General features: G+C 38.4%; 1 protein-coding gene across 28 annotated transcripts; it reads left to right on the top strand.

Moving 5' to 3' along the window:
• The first annotated feature begins 60 nt into the window (after nt 1-60).
• Nucleotides 61-27,146, top strand: LOC120108140. Of its 28 annotated transcripts, none has more exons than XR_005509622.1 (8): nt 61-1,871; nt 2,033-2,092; nt 2,226-4,577; nt 4,635-4,688; nt 4,989-5,045; nt 7,402-7,519; nt 7,686-7,823; nt 8,031-8,133. XR_005509622.1 is itself a non-coding variant. In XM_039121706.1 (8 exons), the coding sequence occupies exons 6-8, from the start codon at nt 24,402-24,404 to the stop codon at nt 26,926-26,928; spliced, it is 921 nt and encodes a 306-aa protein (XP_038977634.1). In that variant the 5' UTR covers nt 1,420-1,871; nt 2,033-2,251; nt 2,392-2,448; nt 21,931-21,984; nt 22,115-22,347; nt 24,296-24,401; the 3' UTR covers nt 26,929-27,143. The 28 variants fall into 28 exon arrangements, 15 of the variants coding, with proteins under 15 accessions (XP_038977642.1, XP_038977646.1, XP_038977634.1 ...); XR_005509616.1 differs by having other exon boundaries at nt 68-2,251; nt 2,392-2,448; nt 4,478-4,577; XM_039121706.1 differs by lacking the exons at nt 4,635-4,688; nt 4,989-5,045; nt 7,402-7,519; nt 7,686-7,823; nt 8,031-8,133 and adding exons at nt 21,931-21,984; nt 22,115-22,347; nt 24,296-24,473; nt 25,298-26,083; nt 26,866-27,143 and having other exon boundaries at nt 1,420-1,871; nt 2,033-2,251; nt 2,392-2,448.
• Nucleotides 27,147-27,295: the final 149 nt, after the last annotated feature.

Below are 27,295 nucleotides of genomic sequence, written 5' to 3'. Positions count from 1 at the left end.
TTTATCATATCCACAACTGAAGAGACATATGTCACGCCCCGGACACGATCCGCGACACGGCCGTGCTATTGCCGACTACCGCCCACAATAGCACGAGCAGTACAACCTTCAAGAAATCCCTCTTTCCTCTCCTAGGGCTTCAGAGGTTCAGCTCCTTCAACCTTCGGCTCTAGGGTTCGGCTTCTCTGGTACAGTACTCCAGAGGGCTAAGGAATAAGAGGGTATATTAACTCCTAAGTTACGAAACTGAGAGTTTAAATAAACTCTGCTTAGGAGGTGACCCTTGGAGAGGCGGCACCCTCTCCTTCCTCCTTGCTTCCAAAGCCTACAGCTGCCCTTTCCCTCTGGCCCGCTGGGCTTGTCCTTTCAACCTGGGTGAGAGGTGGCAGACTCCCATTTTGCATGGATGAGGGCCCAACAGCTGGCCTTCCCCGATACGGCCCCATTAACGACCTGGCGCAAATACCCTTAAACTGGGCCTCAAAAGTATTGAGCCTAGTTAGTATCAGGCCCGGACATTTATTCTTTCCCTCTTAAATAAATTTCATCCTCGAAATTAATCATGCCTCAATTTTTAGGTATGCAATGTAATTCTCTAGAAAAACTGACTGAAATAAAGAAATGTGAATAGCCAGAATCAAACAAAATCCATGGTAAATCCTAAACCATTGAGCTTAAAAGGTTGCTATATAGAATTTCTTTGGAGGCTTATTTCGTCAGATGCTAAGACTATTTCTCTGGTTCTTCATATAAAGAGTTTGGATTGTTTTATTGCTTCTATATCTCTCATCTTGCTTGGTTGTTGTACATAGATTTGTGCTGGTTGTTGTCTCAGTTCGCTGCCATTGCTTGCTCCATTTGATGACATGTGAACGATGGTCATCAAATTCTGAGCAAACTTTTTTTGGTTCCGTTAGCCTTGGTGATTCAATTGGTTGTCCACCTGCTTTAATTTGTTGTTGCTCGCACCACGTTTGTAGAATGCCCCAACATCTATTTGATGTTGGCATTATGGGGTTATGTATGCTATTTTTTGCCTTTGTGACTGAGACACATATAACTTTAGTATTTTCATGGATCGATTATAGTAATTTCTATGCTTTTGTTGCCTCTTGCTGTGAACTTTGAATGATATGATCAAGCCTTTCATGGTGGATGCTGTTTGTAGGTCACTGTTGGTCTAGACTATGGATGAAATAGTTTGGTCATCTCATGGTCATCTCATCTTATAGGGGCTAGATTCGTGATTTTCTGTGGAAATTGTCGATAAATCCTAACCATTGATGTCTCTTTAGCAAGCATATCTGATTGGTAGAACAACATGCTCAGGTCGAAAAACTGTCCGATTGCAGTATTTCTTGAAGTTTGTAAGTATATTTTGATTTATTTGCCAATACTTTGTCACAGTATTACTTTTATTGCTTAAGGCTGTGATTTCTTGAATCAGATTAACTTTTTGGTCTGTTACTGACGTTCAACAAGCATCAATAGTGCTGGACACCAATTTTTAGACTGGTATACTAGATTAAATTATCCATTTGTTGCTGACCTGTTCTGACCAGATCTTGATTTGAAAGCATTGGTAGGTTGTGAGTTGAGAGGGAACCCTCTTGAGTAATATTCGGATTTGCAGTAAACCTTATTTATTTGTTGCACTAGACCTGTTTATCTAATGCTGGAGATTATGTGAACTTGTCATGTAAGACATAAGGTTCAAAATGGTATTTATAATGGTTCCAAGAATTAGGAGCATGGGCGGGCATACAATGTGACGGATAATCGCCTTCTCAAAGAACTGGTTCTTTTATGTTGGTAAACAAGGCTCAACCTTCCACCTCTTCTTTCTCCTAGCTTTCTACTTGAGAGAGGAGGTGAGCATCTATAGTGATTTCTCAGTTACCCTTCAAGCATTGTTCCTTCTCCTTTTCTTCTTCGCTTTATTGTGTATGGATGTATTTATGTATGAATATTCATGCAACAAGGGGTGACTTCTAAAATTGTTCTTCTCTTCTTTGCATGCCATCTTCTCTAGCAATAGGCGAGACATATATGGAAGGTCTACTACATTGCTGGCACCCGATCTGCATTCATTGTAAGTTGGAGAGGTCATCACCAGAGGAGAAGAGGTGCAGGGATCTTCTCCTCTTTTTTGCGTGCATGTATATTAATGAGATGATGGGCAAGTTGTGAAATTACTCCTCTTCTTTGCGTGTCAACTTCTCTAGCAATAGGCGAGGAACTTCTGGAAGTGGTGAATTTGAGCCTCTTCTTCCTTTTCCCTTTTTGCCTTTCAATTTCTTGTTTTTTGAAGATTATATTTTTGTAGCACTTTTTTAATTACATAACTGTAATTAAATTTTTTTTGATGTAATTTTTCGGTTGTTCCTGAAGAATTCATTGGATTTGGAGGCTGATGATAGTTTCAAGATAAAGATGGTATCGATAAAGGTACGATTTTGACTTCGAGAACCCAAATTCTCAAAGTTTCTATTTTGCTTGTCAAAAATCAGGAGTTGTTTGCTCAATACTCGAATGTGTCACATTTTTACATTTTCTCCTTGACAAAATCCCGACCATAAATACATGGGCTCTTTTACATGAACTACCAGTTTATGTGTGAATCTTATTGTGCTTTTTTTTTTCTGCAATTCTTTTACGTCTCTTGTTATAAAGTTATCTGAAATGCCTGCTTCACCATTGGATAACTTTTTCTCGCATTTGTTGCGATTGGCTAATTAAGTTAATATGTTTTTTCATTTTTATTTCTGCTCTCATTTAATTTGGGAAGCTGTGGTGTTTTTCTAACATTTACATCCTTGTTTTCTATAAATCATGACAGTGACACCTCTACTTTTGCTCCCATTTTTATGTGCTGTGTATGTTGCTTAATATTTTATTTGACAAATGTGGTTGGTTCTCTTAGTACACTTTCAAATAGTATCATATGCAGTTCCCATGAGATAATGACATGATCTTCTGAAAATGCATTTGCATAATCTCAGAACCGAACTATTAGACTAATCCCTGTATAGCTCCTATGCCTTTTTATATTAGATCAAGTTCAGAACCAGAAGAATTTCTCTTTGTTTTGTCTGCTGGCCATCAGTTATGGTTATATCCTTGTGACATACTGTGTGGTAATTCCAATCCTTCAATCATTTAATCATTTTTTGTTAACCTTGTTGGTTACATTGATCAGCATGACTTTCCATTGGCTTGGAAAACATTTCTGCATGTTGTTCTGGATACTTTACCATTTCTTTTTCAACCTCTCTTTCTCTTTAATTTTCATGATTTCATGCCTGAGCATGTTTGTTAATGTATTACGTGCGGGCGGGGCTTGGTGCAATGGTAAGGTTGCTCCATTTGACCTGTGCATCATGTATTCGAAACACCTCAGATGCTAAGTGGCAGAAACCTTGAGGATGCCTTTTTTTGTTTTCTTGAATGTATTATGTATCATAAAGGTAAGGCTTGTGATATGTCGGGATGATTATATTCTATTAAGTTGTGAATGATTGTTTTATGATTATTATTTTTTAGGATGTAGTCTTATCTTCTAAAGTTCAAATGGACCAACAATTAGCATATCTGGTTGACTCGGTGATTTATTTTTCGAACTGAGGTTGGCTCGTTACAAAGCCAAATATTGTGTATTCTAGGTAAATTGTCTGTTTTGGTTTCTTAGGACTCACTTCTCGTAGGCTAAACATGATTCCTTTTTTGGCTTCCAAAAAGGCTCCATTTATTTTTATACAAGAATTGACTTGTGTCTGGCCTGTAGTGGATATAGCTTTGTGTTCTTTATTATTGGAAGCCATTCTTTTCTTTTCTTTTTCTTTTTTCTAACATTTTTAATATGTTTTTCTTTTTTTAATAAAAAACGTTGTCTTCTTGCACCTTCCATGCTAGACCTAATGATTTCTATTGAACACAGATAATTCCTTGACCTGTACGTGGTTTGACGGCCATACTCTTTCTGGTTCCCTTTAGATGAGATGAAGTTGCTTGATTCCACCTAGTTTGAGACTAAGTTTGTTTAATTTATTTACATAAATAGTACACTTGTATTGCGTTCAGATGAGAATGTACTTGCTTGAGTTTCTATTGTCCGCCGGCCTTTGTAGTTTAGGTAATTATGGATAGCCACTCTCTTTTCCAGCTATCCCTTTTTAACCACAACTTTTATGTTGATTATGCACTTTGCATTCCGCTTTATTCATGGTAAATCTACTTCATCAGTTTTTGTGGCTCGGACCTTCAAACTGCATCATCCTAGAATTTTACCAAACTCATAAAAACTGTTCAAGTATATTCGTGTCTGCTGTTGTCTTACTTATCTATTTATCTTCCGAGCTATTGCTGACCCTATGCAGCAGCTAAAGTCCGAACCTTTTGGGTGATGATGACATCTTTACTCCTTTCTTTGATAGCCTTTAAATGAAATATTACAGCTCCTAGTCATCTTATCTTATAGGGGCTTGATTCGTGATTTTCTGTGGAAGCTGTCCTCGATAAATCCTAACCATTGATGTCTCTTTAGCAAGCATATCTGATTGGTGGAACAGCGTGCTCAGGTCGAAAAATTTTCTGAATTTGTTCTCTTCTTTGCATGCCACCTTCTCTGGCAATAGGTGAGGCATTTTTGGAAGGTCTACTACACTGCTGACAACCAATCTGCATTCATTGTAAGTTGGAGAGGTCATCACCCGAGGAGAGGAGCGGGGATCTTCTCTTTTTTGTGTGTATGTATGTATATTGATGAGATGATGGGTGACTTGTAAAATTGCTCTTTTCTTCTTTGCGTGTCAGCTTCTCTAGCAATTGGCGGGGAACATCTGGAAGTGGCGAATTTGAGCCTCTTTTTCCTTTTCCCATTTTGCCTTCTAATTTCTTGTTTTTTGAAGATTATATTTTTTTTAAGGCTTCTTTAATTACAAAACTGTAATTAAATTTCTTCTGATGTGTTTTTTCTGGTGTTCCTGAAGAATTCATATGATTTGGAGGCTGATGATAGTTTCGAGATAAAGATGGTATCAATAAAGGTACGATTTTGACTTCGAGAACCGACATTCTCAAAGTTCGTGTTTTGCTTGTCAGAAATCAGGAGTTGTTTGCTCAATACTAGAATGTGTCGCATATTTACATTTTCTCCTTCACAAAATCCCGACCATAAATAGATGGGCTTTTTTACATGAACTACTAGTTTGTGTGAATCTTATTGTGCTATTTTTTTTCTGCAATTCTTTTATGTCTCTTGTTATTAAGTTAGCTGAAATGCCTGCTTCACCATTGGATAACTTTTCTCCTAATTGTTGCGATTGGCTAATTAATTTAATTTGTTTTTTCATTTTTATTTCTGCTCTCATTTAATTTGGGATGCTCTGGTGTTTTTTTGACATTTACATCTTTGTTTTCCGATCGCAGTATTTCTTGAAGTATGTAAGTATATTTTGATTTATTTGCCAACAATTTGTCATAGTATTACTTTTATTGCTTTAGGCTGTGATTTTTTGAATCAAATTAGCTTTTTGGTCTATTATTGACGTTCAACAAGCATCAATAGTCTTGGACACCAATTTTTAGACTGGTATACTAGATTAAATTATCCATGTGTTGCTGACCTGTTCTGGCCAGATCTTGATTTGAAAGCATTGGTAGCTTGCAGGTTGGGAGGGAACCCTCTTGGTTCACGTATCCAAAAGCTCCAAAAGAATTTGGAACCGGTACGGGCCGATACGGTTAGCCGGTTCGGGCCGGTACGGGTTTTTAACACCGAACCAGATCTTTCCGAGCCAGTATCGGTTCGGTACGGGCTGAACCGGCTGGTACAGCATTCCTTGCTTTTTTGTTTGTATGGATGCATTTATGCATGAATATTGATGCAACAAGGGGTGACTTCTAAATTTGTTCTCTTCTTTGCTTGCCATCTTCTTTAGCAATAGGTGAGGCATTTCCGGAAGGTCTACTACATTGCTGGCAGCCAATCTGCATTCATTGTAAGTTGGAGAGGTCATCACCCGAGGAGAAGAGGAGCGGGGATCTTCTCTTTTTTGTGTGTATGTATGTATATTGATGAGATGATGGGTGACTTGTAAAATTGCTCTTTTCTTCTTTGCGTGTCAGCTTCTCTAGCAATTGGCGGGGAACATCTGGAAGTGGCGAATTTGAGCCTCTTTTTCCTTTTCCCATTTTGCCTTTTAATTTCTTGTTTTTTGAAGATTATATTTTTTTTAAGGCTTCTTTAATTACAAAACTGTAATTAAATTTCTTCTGATGTGTTTTTTCTGCTGTTCCTGAAGAATTCATATGATTTGGAGGCTGATGATAGTTTCGAGATAAAGATGGTATCAATAAAGGTACGATTTTGACTTCGAGAACCGACATTCTCAAAGTTCGTGTTTTGCTTGTCAGAAAGGAGTTGTTTGCTCAATACTAGAATGTGTCGCATATTTACATTTTCTCCTTCACAAAATCCCAACCATAAATAGATGGGCTCTTTTACATGAACTACCAGTTTGTGTGAATCTTATTGTGCTATTTTTTTCTGCAATTCTTTTATGTCTCTTGTTGTTAAGTTAGCTGAAATGCCTGCTTCACCATTGGATAACTTTTCTCCTAATTGTTGCGATTGGCTAATTAATTTAATTTGTTTTTTCATTTTTACTTCTGCTCTCATTTAATTTGGGATGCTCTGGTGTTTTTCTGACATTTACATCCTTGTTTTCTATACATCATGACAGTGACACCTCTACTTTTGTTTTGGTTTTTATGTGCTGTGTATGTTGCTTAATCTTTTATTTGACAAAAGTGATGGGTTCTTTTAGTACAACTTTCAAATCATATCATATGCAGTTGCCATGAGATAATGACATGATCTTCTGAAAATGCTTTTACATAATCTTAGAACTATTAGACTAATCCCTGTATAGCTCCTATCCCTTTTTATATTAGATCAAGTTTCGAATCGGAAGAATTTCTCATTGTTTTGTCTGCTGGCCATCAGTTATGGTTATATCCTTGTGACATACCGTGTGGTAATTCCAATCCTTTAATCTTTTTTTATTAACCTTGTTGGTTACAATGAATCTGCATGACTTTCCATTTGCTTGGAAACTTTAATTTTCATGTTTTCATGCCTGAGTTTGTATTGTAATTTTAGTATGTTTGTTAATGTATTTTATGTGGGCGGGGCTTGGTGCAGTGGTAAGGTTGCTCCATTTTGACCTGTGCATATTATGTGTTCGAACCACCTCTCGAGATCCTGTGGGGCAGAAACCTTGGGACGCCTTTTTTTTCTTTTGAATGTATTATGTCTAATAAGGGTGAGATTTGTGATATCTTGTAATGATTATATTCTATTAAGTTGTGAATGATTGTTTTATCCTTATCATTTTGTAGGGTGTAGCCATATCTGCTGAAGTTCAAATGGACCAACAATAAGCATATGTTGGTTGACTCTGATTTATTTTTGGATCTGAGATTGACTTGTTACAAAGCCAAATATCGTGTATTCTAGGTAAATTTTCTGTTTTGATTTCTTAGTACTCACTTCTCAGCTATTGTTGGACCCTATGCTGCAGCAAAAGTCCGTACTTTTTGGGTGAAGATGACAGCATCTTTACTCATTCCTGTGTTATCCTTCAAATGAACTATTTCTACTCCTGGTCATCTCATTTTTATAGGGGCTAGATTCGTGATTTTCTGTGGAAGCTGTCCTTGATAAATCCTAACCATTGATGTCTCTTAAGCAAGCATATCTAATTGGTGGAACAACATGCAAAGGTCGAAAAACTGTCCGATCGCAGTATTTCTTTAAGTACGTAAGTATATTTTGACTTATTTTCCAACAATTTGTCTTACTATTACCTTTATTGCTTATGGCTGTGCTTTCTTCAATCAGATTGGCTTTTTGATCTGTTCTTGATGTTCACCAAGCATCAATAGAGCTAGTCATATTTTAGATTGGTATACTAGATTAAGTTATTCATGTGTTGCTGACCGGTTCTGACCATATCTTGATTTGAAAGTACTGGTAGGTTGTGAGCTGGGAGGGAACCCTCTTGAGTCATATTCAGATTTGCGGTAAACCTTATTTATTTATTGCAGTAGACCTGATTATCTAATGCTCAAGATTTTGTGAGCCTGTCATGCAAGACATAAGCTTCAAAATGGCTTTTATAATGGTTCCATGCTTTAGATGGGGCACGGGCAGGCATACAATGTGACGGATAATCGCCTTCTCAAAGAGTTGGTTCTTGTATGTTGGTAAAAAAGGCTCAGCCTTCCACCTCTCCTGCCCCCTATCTTTCTTCTGCTCTTTTTTGTGTATGTATGTATATTGATGAGAAGATGGGTGACTTGTAAAATTGCAGTTCTCTTCTTTGCGTGTCAGCTTCTCTAGCAATAGGCGAGGAACTTCTGGAAGTGGTGAATTTGAGCCTCTTCTTCCTCTTCCCTTTTTTCCTTTTAATTTCTTGTTTTTTGAAGATTATGTTTTTTTATGACTTCTTTAATTACATAACTGTAATTATATTTCTTTTGATGTGTTTTTTCTTCTGTTCTGAAGAATTCATAGGATTTGGAGGCTGATAAAAGTTTTGGGATAAGGATGCTATAAAAAATGGTACGATTTTGACTTCGAGAACCCAAATCCTCAAAGTTTGTATTTTGCTTGTCAAAAATCAGGTGTTGTTTGCTCAATAACAGGCTGTCACATTTTTACATGTTTCAAATCTACTCGCATTCCAACCTCATTGTTTCAGTTTTCCTGACTCTTCTTTTTTATTTCACTTATTCTTTCCCAGGTAATTTTTGGTCTTGCCTGGATTCTGTCATCCTTCATTATTCTCTATTTTCCATCTTTTCTTCAAGTAATAGTGTGAAAAAAGACGAAGTGGCTTGCTTAGAGGCCAACTAGTGCTGGCGATAACTTTAAGTTCCATTTTTGCGCTTCATTTATGTAGGAGTTGCAGAAGCCGAGGTAGAAATTTCTCTAGAGTTGGTATTAACTAGGGTAATCTCTTTGGACTTTCCCATGATGATGTCCTTAGTCTTTGTAACAGTTATCCAATCAATCAATTATTTATTCTGGTCCTTTGTCTACTTTTATTTTTCCTGATCTTGCTACTTATCTCTGTATATCTGGTGGTAATTTGATTCACTTCTAAACTTTTATGCTTCAGAGGCCTGGATCATACTCTATTGCTATGTGGTGGTCTATCGGTTGCTGCTGCAGGAATTTCTATACAATAGTTTGAAATTGATTTTCCACTACAACTGTTCATGAAATACTCTTTCCTTATATACTTATTACTATTGTTTGACTACTAGAATTATTCCGAATTTGTTATTTATAAGATTCACTTCTATTTATTTGCCCCTTTTTCTTCATAGCTATTTATTTGCCCCTTTTTCTTCCTAGCTATTTCGTAGTATTATTTGCTAATCAAATTGGAAAGGGCGGAAATAAAATATAAAAATTTTATGCTTTGCAAGTTGGAAGGTCCATTGTTCTGCAGGCTACTGCTGCAGCCTATTGGAGACTGGACAAGATTTTTGGATCGCTAAATGCCTTTCCTCCTACTCAACTCTGTATACCATTTCTTTTCCTACTCTTCTGTTGGTTGATTTGTTCATTAAATATTGCACTTTATTCTTTTATTGACAGCTTTTGAATTTATATGTTAAGGCCATTTTCTCCAGAAGGTTGTGATGACTCTTGGACCCGGGTTTTGCTATGAAAGGAAAGCGGCTATTTTCTTGACGACGAGGCAATCTTGGATTTGGCATTCTTGGCTGTTTGTGGGACTCCGTTTAATTTGGTTCTGGTGGTTATGTTCTATATTGTTTCGATGTGCTCTCTCTCCCTCTTTTCAATTGTTAATGTTCTGGCTTGTGAAATGATCTCTGACATGCTAAATTCATGGGAAATCCTAAACCATTAAGCTTAAAAGGTTGCTATTTAGGATTTCTCCGGAGGCTTATTTCGTTAAATGCTAAGACTAGTTCTCTGGTTCTTCATATAAAGAGTTTGGATTATTTTATTGCTTCTATATCTCTCATCTTACTTGGTTGTTGTGCATAAATTTGTGCTGGTTGTTGTTTCGGTTGGCTGCCATTGCTTGCTCCATTTGATGACATGTGAATGATGGTCATCAAGTTCTGGGCAAACTTTTTTTGGGTCTGTTAGTCTTGGTGATGCAATTGGTTGTCCACCCGCTTTAATTTGTTGTTGCCCGCACCATGTTTGTGGAATGCCCCCGCATCTATTTAATGTTGGCATTATGTGGTTCTGTATGCTGTTTTTTGCCACTGTGACTGAGACACATATAACTTTAGTGTTTTCGTGGATGTATTATAGTAATTTCTGCGCGTTTGTTACCTGTTGCTATAAACTTTGAATGATATGATCGACCCTTTCTTGGTAGATGCTGTTTGTAGGTCACTGTTGGTTTGAACTGTGGATGAAATGTTCTGCTAGTTGATTGCACTTCTAGTCATCGTATCTGGCGTTGATAAATAGTTAATTTTTGAACCAACAATTTTATTTTTTTAGGCTATGGTAATGTGCATTTTGTTGTTTTAATTCAATGTTCAATAAGCATTATTCAGTTGATCTCACCTATGTTCAATCTTCACGTGTTCAATAAGTGGTTCTGTATGCTATTTTTTGCCTTTGTGACTGGGGCACACATATAACTTTAGTGTTTTCATGGATCGATTATAGTAATTTCTATGCTTTTGTTGCTTCTTGCTGTCAACTTTGAATGATATGGTCAGGCCTTTCATGGTGGATGTTGTTTGTAGGTCACTGTTGGTCTAGACTGTGGATGAAATAGTTTGGTGCTGGAGATTATGTTCTCTTCAGCAGCGATTGAGCGAGCAGCTCCGGAAGGTCTGCTGTTCCGCAGACAATTGAGCAGCAACAATCGTTCGATGGTGGGAGGAGAATAAGAGACACTGTGGGATCTTTTCCCCAGGTCGGCTTCTAGTTCTTTTACTCACGATTTGTTGGTCTTCTCTTTCTTCTTCTCCTTCAACTTGTTGTTGGTCTCCCGAGGGGGTAATTGTTGGGAGTTGTATCCTACGTGTCAATCGTCAGCGTGTTGATCTCTTATATTCATTGTTGGGAATTGATTGACAAATTAATAAAGTGTTATTTGGCATTATTCATCATTTCATTGTACATCTTCAAATGATCTCTTATATGATGTTCTTAAGACTTATTTTATGATAAAGAAGGATTTATGTTCTTAAACCTATTTGCGACCAAATGATATGCTGTTAATAAGACAACAGCATTGTCGAGATTAGGTCGTTATGAGACATATACGTTGGTTGTCCTCTTAACCATGGAGTGTGGAGATACTGATATGTGACACAGGTGAAGTGTAGGAGTACATTTCACTAAACGTGACCAATTCCGGAACGCTCTACTGTCAAGAGATGTTCCGAGTGGATATGGGTGTAAATATCCCTCGGACCTGAGATCACCACAGTGATTAGCAAGCAACTTACTGTACTTTGGTACCGAACTAGCAGAATTTCTAATTCTGGAACGGAAGGTTACTGGGTGCAGTCAAGTACTTGCGAAATCCGTGCGTGAGTCAAGATGGAATTGACCCCTTCTGGAAATAGGAGATAATGCTGTGTTCAATTTAGCAAAATCTTAGCCAGGGCAATCCTTGTGATGAGTCACAGGATTTCTAAAGTTGATCACACAGTGGATGTACTGATTAGAGAGTTGACAGAACTCTGAGGTCATCCTAGCATTAGGAGTCAAAGGGATGAATTATACAGTAACCATAGTCTAGGATTTCAGAATATTTGTTTCGCATATATTCGGCCTATCCGGACGTCGGATACCATTGCTAGATGGTCACATCGATTAGTGCAAGAAGTCGTTCCTGTACTACTGGCTTAGGTTCGAACCAATGAGGTCACACGCATAGAAGTTTTCTGATTTATCAAGATAGCTGATGGATGATTGAGAATCAGTTAGAAATAATTTGGTCAATTCGATTGGCAAATTCTCCTATAAAATAATTAAAGTAATTATTGGAGGATTAATTAGTAATTAGATTACTAATAAACTCAATTTGATTGAGTAAACGGACTAAGGATGAGCCAAATTGAATTGGATTCAATTTTGGTTTTGACCTAATTGGATTAGTGGCGTAGGGGTCGACTCGAAGTAAAGAGGGGTCGACTCGAGATGGGCTGGGGTCGACTCAAGCTTGGCTGGGGTCAACTCTCTCTCAGAGAATCCAAAGAACGAATTCTTCCCAGGTGGGGTCGACTCGAAGTAAAGAGGGATCGACTGGAGATAGGTTGGGGTCGACTCTCTCAGACAATCCAAAGAACGACTTCTGTTTTTCCAGGTGGGGTCGACTCGAGTTTCCTTGGGGTTGATTCGAAGCAAGTTGGGGTCGATTCGAAGCTAGTTGGGGTCGACTCGAGCTCTGTAAGGGTCGACTCGTTGGGGGTATCAGGAGTTCTCTGTCGTCTCAGCTAGGGTTGACCTGCGAAGCTATGGGGTCGACTTTGGAGTCGACTCGAAGGGGAAGGAGTCGACTCGAGGCGACTTGGAGTCGACTCGAGATCGGGAAGGTCGACTCCTTCTGAAAATCCTGAAACTTGTGGACGGGCTGAATTCGGGGGATTCGATCCGGACGTGGATTTTCAATGAAAAGTGAAGGGATTTGGATCGTGGGACGTGGGAGAATGGTTAGATGATGATGGAATATCAACACCATCTATTTCGATCCTATCTCACCTGCATGAACCATCTATTGTTTGAATTTTGAATTCAAACAAGATAAGAACTATCTTGTTACAACCAACACCTTCATGCGCCAACAAGATACCAAATTTTCATTTGAATTTCGAATTCAAATGATCAGATGGCGCGCCTTTAAAAGAAGAGTTCCAATTGTGGCTAAAAAAGAAATGAAATTTTGTGAATGAAATTCAGCCTTCCATCTCGCCCATTTTCATCTTCCTCTGAGTCCATCTCGCCATAGCTGATAGGGATCCCAGATAAGAGCCTTTAGATCAGATCTAAGTCCTCTTCAATCCCTACTAACCATTCCTCCAAGTTCTTCCAAGAAGGCGAACCAAAAGTTGATAGCGTTGGAAAGATCAAAATTCAGCAAAGGAAGATCCTGCGCAAGCTAGCACTTCCGCGGGATTGGATCACTCTAGGAGCTTCGTGTGGATTACTTGTAGAGGCCAGACGAGTGTGTGGCTACAAAGCTCGAGCATCAGATCCGTTACTTTCAGATTTCATAAAGGTATAATCTGTATAAATCTAGGTCCAAAGATATATCTTATAGGTTTCAATCCCCGAGGGTTAAACCTCTTTTGGGGCTCTTCACAGAGTAATCTTCCAAGCCTATTCGATGGGCATTCGAAGATTAGTTGGGTGTTAGATTAGTTGAGTTTAGAACTTAATTAATAATCTCATTTCAGATCTGAAATTAATCATGCAATGATTTTAGCTTAATCGTTTAAACAATCCCGACATATTGATCATGTATACTTGTAGTGGTACTTTGAAATTTGATTTCTTATGCATATCTGAATTAAGATGTCTAATTCGATTTTTTCGCTGTGAATTTCAAAATTAAAAGAACTACGTATGGCTTGATCTCCCTTGTGAAGGGGGTACGTAGGCAACCCCAACAGGTACAACCATTATTTTTGAAAAATTCTAAATTTCAACATGCTATCACTACTAGCATCATAGGATCGCTTTCGGTAATGGCCGTGATGTTGTGCTTCTTGTTATCTTGTTCTCTTTGTTTGTTTATGTTTCTTCTCTTTTGCTTTTCTTCTTCTTTGTTTCGCAAACTGGGAGAGCGGCATTGCTTTTGGTTTCTATACAAAGAGGCTGTGATGATTCTTGGATGAGGGTTTTGATGGAGAGAGAATATTTTGATCGCTATTTGTTCAATCTGGATTTGGTATTCTTAGTTGTTGGTGAGATTCTGTCTAATTTGGTTCTGGAAGTTATGTTTATATTGTTTCGATGTGCCATCTCTCCCTCTTTTCAATTGTTAATGTTATAGCATGTGAAATGATCTCTGACATGCTAAATCCATAGGAAATCCTAAACCATTGAGCTTAAATGGTTGCTATATAGGATTTCTTCGGAGGCTTATTTAGCTAGATGCTAAGACTAGTTCTATGGTTCTTCATATAAAGAGTTTGGATTATTTTATTGCTTCTATTTCTCTCATCCTGCTTGGTTGTTGTAGATAAATTTGTGCTGGTTGTTGTTTTGGTTGGCTGCCATTGCATGCTCCATTTGATGATATGTGAATGATGTTAATCAAATTTTGAGCAAACGTCTTTTAGGTCCGTTAGTCTTGGTGATGCAATTGGGTTTCCACCTGCTTTAATTTGTTGTCGCATGCACCACATTTGTGGAATGCCCAAACATCAATTTAAAGACGGCATTATGTGGTTCTGTATGCTGTTTTTGCCACTGTGACTGAGACACACATATGACTTTAGTGTTTTCATAGATGTATTATAGTAATTTCTGTGCTTTTGTCGCCTCTTCCTGTCATGATATGATCAAGCCTTTCAAGGTGGATGCTGTTTGTTGGTCACTGTTGGTCTAAACTCTAAGCTGTGGATGAAATAGTTTGGTGCTGGAGGTTATATTCTCTTCAGTAGCGGTAGAGCGAGCAGCTTTCGAATGTCTGCTGTCCCGCAGACATCCGAGCAGCGGCCATTGTTAGATGGGGGGAGGAGAAGAAGACATTGTGGGATCTTTTCCCTAGGTCGGCTTCTAGTTCTCTTTCTCAAGATTTGCTGGTATTCTATTTCTTCTTCTCCTTCTACTTGTTCTTGGTCTCCCAGGTGGATAATGGTCACGATGTTGTGCTTCTGGTTATCTTTTTCTCTTTCTTTGTTTATGTGCCTTCTCTTTTGCTTTTCTTATTCTTCTTTGTTTCCCAAATTGGGGGAGCAGCGCTGCTTTTGGGTTCTTTACATGGCGGCTGTGATGATTCTTGCACGAGGGTTTCGCTACAATTGAGAGGAAAGCAGTTATTCTCTTGACGGCAAGGCAATCTTGCAGGCAACTGTTTGCAGCCATTTTGATTTATTAGTTGCAGATCAATCGGTGAATATGAGCCCCCCTCCATCTTCCCCTTCTCTGCTTTCAAATTGCTGGGATTTTTGTTTTCAATATTCTTTTTTACGGTTGTGTTTTCGAGAGATTTTAATGTAGATTTAGGTGGAGAGTGTAGGAAATGGGGAGATCTTGGTCAAAGTCTCTCTCCCTCTCTCCCTTTTCTTCAGTATATCTTCAAAAGTTTTGAACTTGGTTCAGATATTTTATTTTGTTAACTTTGCTTGAAGTTCTCTCTGGACTTGAATGATAGTGAGATAATATTTTGATCGGTGTTTGTTCAATCTACATTTGGTATTCTTGGTTGTTGGTGGGACTCCGTCTAATTTGGTTCTGGAGGTTATGTTCTATATTGCTCTGGCATGTGAAATGATCTCTGACGTTCTAAATCCACGGGAAATTCTAAACCATTGAGCTTAAAAGGTTGCTATATAGGATTTCTTCGGATGCTTATTTCGTTAAATGCTAGGACTAGTTCTCTAGTTCTTCATAGAAAGAGTTTGGATTATTTTATTGCTTCTATATCTCTCGTCCTGCTTGGTTGTTGTACATAAATTTATGCTGGTTGTTGTTTCGGTTGGCTGCCATTGCTTGCTCTGTTTGATGATACGTAATTGATGGTCATCAAATTTTGAGCAAACTTTTTTTTGGGTCCGGTAGTCTTGGTGATGCAATTGGTTGTCCACCTGCTTTAATATGTTGTTGCACGCACCACGTTTGTGGAATGCCCGAACATCTATTTAATGTTGGCATTATGTGGTTTTGTATGCTGTTTTTTGCCGCTATGACTGAGACACACCTAACTTTAGTATTTTCATGGTTGGATTATGGTAATTTCTTTGCGTTTGTTACCTCTTGCTGTCAACTTTGAATGATATGATCAACCCTTTTTTGGTAGATGCTATCTGTAGGTCCCTGTTGGTCTAAACTGTGGATGAAATGGTCTGCTAGTTGATTGCACTCCCCGTCGTTGTATCCGTCTTTGATAAATAGTTAATTTTTGGACTAACAAATTTTTTTTTTGGGCTATGTTAATTGGATTTTGTTGTTTTAATTCAATGTTCGATAAGCATTATTCATTTGATCTCACCTAAGTTCAATCTTCTCGTGATGCTGCAGGCCTTAAAGCATTCACGTCATAAGTTATATTAATTGCAGTTGTGTTCAAAGTATTTCTGTTCCCTTTTTTATTTTTATCATATCCACAACTGAGGTGACATATGTCACGCCCCGGACACGATCCGTGACATGGCCGTGCTATTGCCGACTACCGCCCACAATAGCACGAAGCCTCATACATGGGTAACAGGGTAGTCAGACTAGTCAAACTGTCATATTTTTAAAATATTTGCAGAGAATCATATAAGGTAGTACAGGTTATTTCTTCTTCCATCTCTGTGCCAGAGTCTTCCTCCCTCTATTTTACTATTGAAACTTGAAACAGAGGGAAGAAACATTCCACAGAGGAACTTCCCCCCTTTTTATTTTGTTTAAACCTATTTTAGTAAATCAGGTCATACTTTGCTCCGGGTTGGCTGTAGCCGAGCAGTACACCCTTCAAGAAATCCCTCCTTCCTCTCCTAGGGCTTCAGAGGTTCAGCTCCTTCAACCCTCGGCTCTAGGGTTCGGCTTCTATGGTATAGTACTCCAGAGGGCTAAGGAATAAGAGGGTATAGTAACTCCTAAGCTAAGAAATTGGGAGTTTAAATAAACTCTGCTTATTGGAGAGGTGGCACCCTCTCCTTCCTCCTTGCTTCGGAAGCCTACAGCTGCCCTTTCCCTCAGGCCAGCTGGGCTTGTCCTTTCAACCAGGGTGAGAGGTGGAAGACTCCCATTATGCATGGATGAGGGCCCAACAGCTGGCCTTCCCCCCTACTGGCCAGCTGGGGCCCGTCACTTCAGTCCTTAGGCTTGAGGTGAGGGTTGCCATCCATGGGCCCAATACGGCCCCATTAATGACATGCCCCAAATACCCTTAAACTGGGCCTCAAAAGTATTGGGCCTAGTTAGTATCGGGCCTGGACATTACATTCTTTTCCTCTTAAATAAATTTCGTCCTCGAAATTAATCATACCTCAATTCTTTGGTATGCAATGTAATTCTCTAGAAAATCTGACTGAAATAAAGAAATGTGTATAGCCAGAATCAAACGAAATCCATGGAAAATCCTAAACCATTGAGCTTAAAAGGTTGCTATATAGAATTTCTTTGGAGGCTTATCTCGTCAGATGCTAAGACTATTTCTCTGGTTCTTCATATAAAGAGTTTGGATTATTTTATTGCTTCTATATCTCTCATTTTGCTTGGTTGTTGTACATAGATTTGTGCTGGTTGTTGTCTCAGTTCGCTGCCATTGCTTGCTCCATTTGATGACATATGAATGATGGTCATCAAATTTTGAGCAAACTTTTTTTGCTCTGTTAGCCTTGGTGATTCAATTGGTTGTCCACCTGCTTTTATTTGTTGTTGCATGCACCACGTCTGTGGAATGCCCCAATATCTATTTGATGTTGGCATTATGTGGTTTTGTATGCTATTTTTTGCCTTTGTGACTGTGACATATAACTTTAGTGTTTTCATGGATCGGTTATAGTAATTTCTCTGCTTTTGTTGTCTCTTACTGTCAACTTTGAATGATTTGATCAAGCCTTTCATGGTGGATGTAATAGTTTGGTGCTTGAGATTATGTTCTCTTTTTTTTTTTTTTTGGTGTACCAGCATCTCACTGCAAACCGTGAGAACGCCCAGAATAATCAAAAAGCAAAACACGCTCTAGTGCCACCGGCACTCGCTCGAAACCCCTCCATAGGACGGCTCCAGAGTGGTGTGCTACGAATGAGGCGACCCAGTCTGCTGCACTGTTCGCCTCACGAAAGACATGCGTGGCTCGGAAGGAGTCCACCTCCCCCACCAGATAGCAGATATCATAGACAAGAGGGTGCAGATCTGGCCGCGGCTCTTTAGCAGCGATTGAGTGAGCAGCTCTGGAAGGTCTGCTGCTCCGCAGACAGCCGAGCAGCAACGATCGTTCGATGGGGGGAGGAGAAAAAGAGACACTGTGGGATCTTTTCCCCAGGTCGGCTTCTAGTTCTCTTACTCAAGATTTGTTGGTCTTCTCTTTCTTCTCCTTCAACTTGTTGTTGGTCTCCCGGGTGGATAATGGCCGCGATGGTGTGCTTCTTGTTATCTTGTTCTCTTTGTTTGTTTATGTTTCTTCTCTTTTGCTTTTCTTCTTCTTCTTTGTTTCGCAAACTGGGAGAGCGGCATTGCTTTTGGGTTCCATGCAAAGAGGCTGTGATGATTCTTGGATGAGGGTTTTGCTACATTTTGAGAGGAAAGCAACTATTCTCTTGATGGTGAGGCAATCTTGGATGGTCTGCTGCTGTTGTTCTGCAGGCAACCGTTTGCAGCCGTTTTGATTTATTAGTTGCAGATCAATTGGTGAATCTGAGTCTCCTTCTCCATCTTCCCCTTCTTTGCTTTCCAGTTGCTGGGATATTTTTTTCAATATTCCTTTTTAAGGGTTTCTTGAATTTCTGAGAGATTTAAAGTAGATTTTGGTGGAGAGCGTAGGAAGTGGGGAGATCTTGGTAAAAGTCTCTCTATCCCTCTCTCCCTTTTCTTCAGTATATCTTCAAAAGTTTTGAACTTGGTTAAGATAATGCCTTTTGTCTAAGTTGCACATGATAATGTACTTGCTTGAGTTTCTATTGTCCGTCAGCCTTTGTAGTTTAGGTAATTATGGATAGCCACTCTCTTTGCCAACTATTCCTTTTAACCACAAATTTTATGTTGATTATGCACTCTGCATTCTGCTTTATTCATGGTAAATCTACTTCATCAGTTTTTGTGGCTCGGTCCTTCAAAACTGCATCATCCTAGAACTTTACCAAGCTCATAAAAATTGTTCAAGTTTATTCTTGTCTTTGTTGTTGTCTTAATTATCTATTTATCTTCTGAGCTATTGTTGGACCCCTATGCTGCAGCAAAAGTCCGAACCTTTTGGGCAATGATGACAGCATCCTTACTCATTCCGGTGATAGCCTTCAAATAAACTATTACAACTCATGGTCATCTCATCTTATAGGGGCTAGATTTGTGATTTTCTGTGGAAATTGTCTTCGATAAATCCTAACCATTGATGTCTCTTTAGCAAGCATATCTGATTGGTGGAACAGCATGCTCAAGTCGAAAAACTGTTCGATTGCAGTATTTCTTGAAAGTTTGTAAGTATATTTTGATTTATTTGCCAACAATTTGTCAGAGTATTACTTTTATTGCTTAAGGCTGTGATTTCTTGAATCAGATTAACTTTTTGGTCTGTTATTGACGTTCAACAAGCATCAATAGTGCTGGACACCAATTCTTAGACTAGTATACTAGATTAAATTATCCATTTGTTGCTGACCTGTTGTGACCAGATCTTGATTTGAAAGCATTGGTAGGTTGTGAGTTGAGAGGGTACCCTCTGAGTCATATTCGGATTTGCAGTAAACCTTATTTATTTATTGCAGTAGACCTGTTTATCTAATGCCGCAGATTATGTTAACTTTTCATGTAAGACATAAGGTTCAAAATGGTACTTATAATGGTTCCAAGAATTAGGAGCATGGGCGGGCATACAATGTGATGGATAATCGCCTTCTCAAAGAGCTGGTTCTTATATGTTGGTAAACAAGGCTCAGCCTTCCACCTCTCCTTTCTCCTAGCTTCCTACTTGAGAGAGGAGGTGAGCATCTATAGTGATTTCTTAGTTACCTTTCAAGCATTGTTCCTTCTCCTTTTCTTCTTCGCTTTTTTGTGTACGGATTTATTTTTGTATGAATATTCATGCAACAAGGGGTGACTTCTAAAAATTGTTCTTCTCTTCTTTGCATGCCATCTTCTCTAGCAATAGGCGAGACATATGTGGAAGGTCTGCTACATTGCTGGCACCTGATCTGCATTCATTGTAAGTTGGAGAGGTCATCACCATCGGAGAAGAGGTGCGGGGATCTTCTCCTCTTTTTTGTGTGCATGTATATTAATGAGATGATGGGCAAGTTGTGAAATTACTCTTCTTCTCTTCTTTGCGTGTCAGCTTCTCTAGCAATAGGCGAGGAACTTCTGGAAGTGGTGAATTTGAGCCTCTTCTTCCTTTTCCTTTTTTGCCTTTCAATTTCTTGTTTTTTGAAGAATATATTTTTGTAAGACTTCTTTAATTACATAACTGTAATTAAATTTCTTTTGATGTGTTTTTTTCGGTTGTTCCTGAAGAATTCATAGGATTTGGAGGCTCATGATAGTTTCAAGATAAAGATGGTATCGATAAAGGTACGATTTTGACTTCGAGAACCCAAATTCTCGAAGTTTGTATTTTGCTTGTCAAAAATCAGGAGTTGTTTGCTCAATACTCAAATGTGTCACATTTTTACATTTTCTCCTTCCCAAAATCCCGACCATAAATACATGGGCTCTTTTACATGAACTACCAGTTTATGTGTGAATCTTATTGTGCTTTTTTTTTTCTGCAATTCTTTTACGTCTCTTGTTATAAAGTTATCTGAAATGCCTGCTTCACCATTGGATAACTTTTTTTCCCATTTGTTGCGATTGGCTAATTAAGTTAATATGTTTTTTCATTTTTATTTCTGCTCTCATTTAATTTGGGAAGCTGTGGTGTTTTTCTAACATTTACATCCTTGTTTTCTATAAATCATGACTGTGGCACCTCTACTTTTGCTCCCATTTTTATGTGCTGTGTATGTTGCTTAATATTTTATTTGACAAATGTGGTTGGTTCTCTTAGTACACTTTCAAATAGTATCATATGCAGTTCCCATGAGATAATGACATGATCTTCTGAAAATGCATTTGCATAATCTCAGAACCGAACTATTAGACTAATCCCTGTATAGCTCCTATGCCTTTTTATATTAGATCAAGTTCAGAACCAGAAGAATCTCTTTGTTTTGTCTGCTGGCCATCAGTTATGGTTATATCCTTGTGACATACTGTGTGGTAATTCCAATCCTTCAATCATTTAATCATTTTTTGTTAACCTTGTTGGTTACATTGATCTGCATGACTTTTGTTGGCGGAGGCCTGAGGGGCCGAGTCAACGTTGGCGGAGGCCTGGAGGGCCGAGTCAGTCCCGCCGCCTGCCAACGTGGATGCGCTGGAGGAGTAGGGTGGGTTATACCACTAGGGGGTCCCTGAACCCACTGGCGAGGCCCTGTCGGAGTCCGGAGTTGGGCGAGGCTTGGTCGGAGTCTACTCGTGGCGCTATGGGCCCCTGCGCTAGTTTAAGGAAATAAAGTTGCGCCTTCACTAACACCTGCGGGTTTTGGTGTAATGGTAGCGCTTGATCCTGACAATTGGTATCAGAGCCATAGGTCTCGAGTTCGAAACCCAGGCATCACGTTGGGGGGGGATTGTTGGCGGAGGCCTGAGGGGCCGAGTCAACGTTGGCAGAGGCCTGGAGGGCCGAGTCAGTCCCGCCGCCTGCCAACGTGGATGCGCTGGAGGAGTAGGGTGGGTTATACCACTAGGGGGTCCCTGAACCCACTGGCGAGGCCCTGTCGGAGTCCGGAGTTGGGCGAGGCTTGGTCGGAGTCGACTCGTGGCGCTATGGGCCCCTGCGCTAGTTTAAGGAAATAAAGTTGCGCCTTCACTAACACCTGCGGGTTTTGGTGTAATGGTAGCGCTTGATCCTGACAGGATGCATTTTTGCAGGAATATTGATGCAACAAGGGTTGACTTCTAAATTTGTTCTCTTCTTTGCATGCCACCTTCTCTGGCAATAGGCGAGGCATTTTTGGAAGGTCTACTACACTGTTGACAACCAATCTGCATTCATTGTAAGTTGGAGAGGTCATCACCCGAGGAGAGGAGGAGCGGGGATCTTCTCCTCTTTTTTGTGTGTATGTATGTATATTGATGAGATGATGGGTGACTTGTAAAATTGCTCTTTTCTTCTTTGCGTGTCAGCTTCTCTAGCAATTGGCGGGGAACATCTGGAAGTGGCGAATTTGAGCCTCTTTTTCCTTTTCCCATTTTGCCTTCTAATTTCTTGTTTTTTGAAGATTATATTTTTTTTAAGGCTTCTTTAATTACAAAACTGTAATTAAATTTCTTCTGATGTGTTTTTTCTGCTGTTCCTGAAGAATTCATATGATTTGGAGGCTGATGATAGTTTCGAGATAAAGATGGTATCAATAAAGGTACGATTTTGACTTCGAGAACCGACATTCTCAAAGTTCGTGTTTTGCTTGTCAGAAATCAGGAGTTGTTTGCTCAATACTAGAATGTGTCGCATATTTACATTTTCTCCTTCACAAAATCCCGACCATAAATAGATGGGCTTTTTTACATGAACTACCAGTTTGTGTGAATCTTATTGTGCTATTTTTTTTCTGCAATTCTTTTATGTCTCTTGTTATTAAGTTAGCTGAAATGCCTGCTTCACCATTGGATAACTTTTCTCCTAATTGTTGCGATTGGCTAATTAATTTAATTTATTTTTTCATTTTTATTTCTGCTCTCATTTAATTTGGGATGCTCTGGTGTTTTTTTGACATTTACATCTTTGTTTTCCGATCGCAGTATTTCTTGAAGTATGTAAGTATATTTTGATTTATTTGCCAACAATTTGTCATAGTATTACTTTTATGCCTTTTCGAAGGGGATTTTTTCTTTCTGGGTTTGTTTTTGATCCCAAAATGGATGATTTGTTGCCCCTAGCCAAGGTTCGGGAGCTAGATTTTATGTTTTTCTTTCTATTGGATTCGATTTTCTGCCAAAGATTTGGTTTTGGAATCTCTATCTTGATTGCCCATCAAAGATGGAACCTTTATCTTGATCTCTTTAAATTTTTCATCGTCTTTTTTTTTTAATTATTATTTAGCTGGATTCTTTATTTCTTATTTGCTTTGTTATTTCTCTCTCTCCAGCGCGCGCGCGTCTCATGCCAGGTATTTAGAGTCACTTATCTAACGTTGGAGTTTGGATTTTATAATATCATGGAAGAGCTGCTTTGATAAATTTTTTTTCCTGATTTTAGTTTCTATTTATTGAGAGTCGAAATTTGGCACTAGTTAAACATCTGCTTGAGTTGTGAAAAACAAAAAGATCTGAATTTGGGTTTTGAAGATTGAAGAATAGGTGGCAATATTCAGAAGCCAGGATTTTTTTTTCCTCAATTGTTTAGCTTGTCCAAGAATGTTCTGACCTCGTAAAAGTAGATATGATATGTTTTCAGCTTATGTTTTAACTATGACTGCCGTGAGTGTTGGACTAACTTTAATTTACTATCTTAGCTCGTTTACAAAACTTAATTTATTTGGATTGTTTAATGATTACAGCAGTCTTTTGTTAAGTATGTCGAATCTGAAAAGGTCCCCAAGGAATTTAAATCATTCCTTTACTGTTCTCCTTGAGGCTTGGAAGAAAAATTTGCTCCATGGCTTTTTATTTAGTCTGTATTAAGTTATTTGATTTTTCATTTTTCCCATCAATTTCCTATGCCTATCAGAGCATCATAATTTTACTGTTGTTAATTCTTTTTTTATCATGTAAAGGATTTCAACCAATTTTTACAAGACAATTATAAATGTGATATAAAATTTTGCCCCAAAGTCAAACCTATGGAAAAAACATTAATTTTTCTTGGATTAAAGTTGGAACACTACCTTGCTTTTGACCCAGCCTATTTCAGATATTGTTTTCTTGTTTTGGATGAAGACTTTCTTAAATGCAATTAAAGAAGTTGAATTTTATGTAAACCTAAATTGATTATACTCTCATCTGCTTGTGGTCAAGAAGTTTTCAACCCCATGCTATTAGCACAATGGTCATTGAAAATATATTTATAATTTTCTTGATGAATAGAGTATTTTTAAAAATCTAGCAAAGTTTGCAAGTACTTTACAAATCACTGTGACAAGATTTTGCTGTACTCTTCCCTTTTACATACTCAAATTTCAGGAGATTCGTTATTTTTCCTACTTTACTCGCAACTTTATCTCATGTTATTACATTTCCTCTATCATCGTTATCACATATTTTGACATTGTTACCGTGACAATCTAAACTAGAATATGATTCTCAGTGTTTTGACTTTTACGCTATCAAGGTTAAGGACTAAAACTGTCGTTCTTTTTCCTAATGTAGGTATCTGCCCTTGCTTATACTTTTGTAGAATGGGAGGCACCATCAACTGACTGCTTTTGCCTCCATAATATTGTGTAATAATTGTAAAGTAACTGGTTGACATGAAATGGCGACCAGTGTTGGTCAGACTTATTATGGATGGTCACAGGAGGAGTTATCTGATCGAGATGATTCTCAAGTAATTTTTTTCTAATCTCTTTGGGTTGTTCACCATCATAATTATTTGTCTAAAAAAATCTTTAATGCTCCTTTAGAGTGCTAAACTAACAGCAATTCATTCTTACATGTATCAAACCATCTATTTTTTGCTCTTTAACCCTTTTTTAATGACATTATTCAGGTTACATAAATGCTAACTACAATGATAAGATATTTATCTATTGCTAGTTTCATTTTGCATTTCAGATTTTTTAATATATGATCTTACATGTAATATATTGTATCAAATTCTACACTATATTTGCAACAGAATGGTACGAGTTCTTTTATTCTCTGCTGTGGTCTTATTGGTTCTATTTTGCTTGTTTTCCTCTCCTGGCAGTTTCATTGCTGTTTTTGAAGTATATACAGTTGGGATGATATAAACTCCTTACATCTGCTTATTAAGTTAGATTGCTATGCAAAAGGTCTATAATGAATATAATTTTCCTATTCTGTTGTTATTGGGTGGCTAAATGGGTGCTTGAGCTTTATTAAGTACCTGAGTTTCATTTCTCTGTATTTCCTGATGTGACCTACTTTGTTATTCTTCTCCTATATTGAATTCTGAACTCATGATACATTACCTTTCAGCTGTGTTGGTATATTAATTTTCCCCTTTTTGTTTCTTACATTTTCTGTTGATTTATATGGATATTATATTAAGTTTGATACAAAGTTAGCAGAGAATATAGCATGTGATACAAAGAAGCCAATGAAAGATAATTGGGGTGCTGTAATTATTTAAATATATTGTTTTCTTTCATTTATGTAGAGTATTAATATTGTTAATGTGGTTTGCAGGAAGCTTCGGTCTCGCAAATGCTTGATCATGGTTCTATATCCTTTGGAAGATTTGCAGCTGAGTCATTGTCATGGGAGAAAAGGTCAGTGTTTACTCACGACAGACGCCAGGAGGAACTGGACAAGTTTAGTGGCTTAGTTGCCAAAAAGAAAGCATACTTTGAAGAATACTACAGAAGGCTTCGAGCTTTAAAGGCCTTGGAACAGAACCAGCAAACTGAGCTCACATTGGATTATGGTGGTGATGGTAGTAATTCTAGCCAAACTGGAGAAGATGATGAAACAGCTCTGCAGCATGGAAGTCTTAGAGATGGGGCAGCAGAAACTATTGATGCCCCTTCTACAGAAACTGAAAATGAACTAAACTTCAAGCAGGATACGAAGTGCAGTCAAGCTCTTCAAACTAGACCGCTGTATCCAGGATCCACAACATCAAAAATAGACTCGCTGAGAAGAAGCATGGAAAAAATTGAGCCAGAGAAAAACTTTAACCATGCTGTGATGCAAGACCTGGACAGAGAATCCTTGTCGTCATTAAGTAGAAGCATAGAAGAGATTGAACAGAATGATATCAGTAGTGTTGATGACAGAGAGATTCTGAGGGAACAGGAGAGTCCAGGGTCTAATGTTGAATCTGGGCCTCCTACCAACAGGTCTGTGTCAGACGTGACAAATTCTAGAACCGGAGTCTCACAGCATGCACCTGGTCACAACTTGATACCATACAAAACCAAACTGGCTGTTGAGAAACCTCCAGACTGTAAATCAGTTCCTGAAGTGAAGAAGGTATGGCAAACTTGGAATGTTTTCTTGCATGTGTATAAAAACTACTTGTTACTTTGAATAAGCTAGTTTGTTTTTCTTCAGTGACCAAATGAAATCAAGACTGGGAAAGGAACTGGAAATGTTTGTTTCGCTATGCTGCAGCAAATCCAACTTCCCAGTCAGATATGATGTCCAAATTTGTTTTAAAAATACGGCGTGCTAGGGACATACTTGGGCAATAGCTCATTTAGGAGGAAAATCTTGACCACCATGGTTCACCCAGTCCACAAAATTGATTCAGATAGGATTTTGGGTGCAGTAGTTCGTGCACATTTTCTAAATGCAATATCTCCTTTTCCACCATTCAGCTCAGAGCTAAAGCAGAGCCGGCTTGTTACTGACCGTCTCCACAGAATCCCAGCATGATTTATTGATCAGAAATTGTTTCTTCCTTTCATCCCTTTAACCTTCCAATCAGATATAACTTATTTTTATATTAGTTATCTAACCAAGGGTATATATCATGGCCATCACCCACAATTCAGAGAAGCATAAAAAAAGAGAAGTTGATGTACTCCATACGGTGGATTTTGATATGCCAAATATTACCTATTCTTCAGTTTATTCTTAATAGTAAATACAGACTTACTGTATATGCTAAGTATTGTTTGTTCCTGCTAGCGTACTGAATATATTCAGTCAAGAGAATAGTGTAAGCCTAATTCTGTTATACCATGAGATATTGATCCTTAACATTCTAGGAAAATGCTTCCCTTAAAACAATATCGTTTTGGTTGTGACAGGCGAGAAACACCACGATGGCAATGACTTGTCTGAAGATGCAAAGCCTCAGGTGTTCCCATTAAAAGGAATCAATCATCAGATAGCTGCAATCATGCATAATGCAGTGTGTCAGCAGCTGCCTGCTGTGTGCGGTTAACTAGTTATAATACCTGTTTTCTCTCCTAGTTAAAATGGCTGCTGCTGTCAAGTGGTACATATCTGTAGTCTGTGTAACTTGCTGTATCATATATGCCATAAAAGGCTGTAATTTAGATCTTGTATTGCTTTGGAGCGTTGATCCCGTCGGGTTACTCTCGCACGCGTTGCGACGATTGCAGTGGAAACACACGTGCGGGGTTGTGCATCACATGAACATTCCAGGAAGGGTAGAATTCAGTTCACAAACTTAGAAAATTATGAATTAAAAAAAAGAGATTAAAATTAAAACTT

This window comes from Phoenix dactylifera, unplaced genomic scaffold (genome assembly GCF_009389715.1).
Source record: "Phoenix dactylifera cultivar Barhee BC4 unplaced genomic scaffold, palm_55x_up_171113_PBpolish2nd_filt_p 001196F, whole genome shotgun sequence".
NCBI lineage: Eukaryota > Viridiplantae > Streptophyta > Magnoliopsida > Arecales > Arecaceae > Phoenix > Phoenix dactylifera.
The sequence above is the reverse complement of the archived record's forward strand: the minus strand, read 5'-3'. Positions and strand labels throughout refer to the sequence as shown.

Bases quoted from the DNA above. Each gene is read 5' to 3' on its own strand.
- LOC120108140 (XM_039121713.1), top strand. The intron at 22,348-25,297 runs GTACGATTTTGA...TGTGGTTTGCAG, and splicing joins TAAAGATGGTATCAATAAAG to GAAGCTTCGGTCTCGCAAAT. The intron at 26,084-26,865 runs GTATGGCAAACT...TGGTTGTGACAG, and splicing joins CAGTTCCTGAAGTGAAGAAG to GCGAGAAACACCACGATGGC.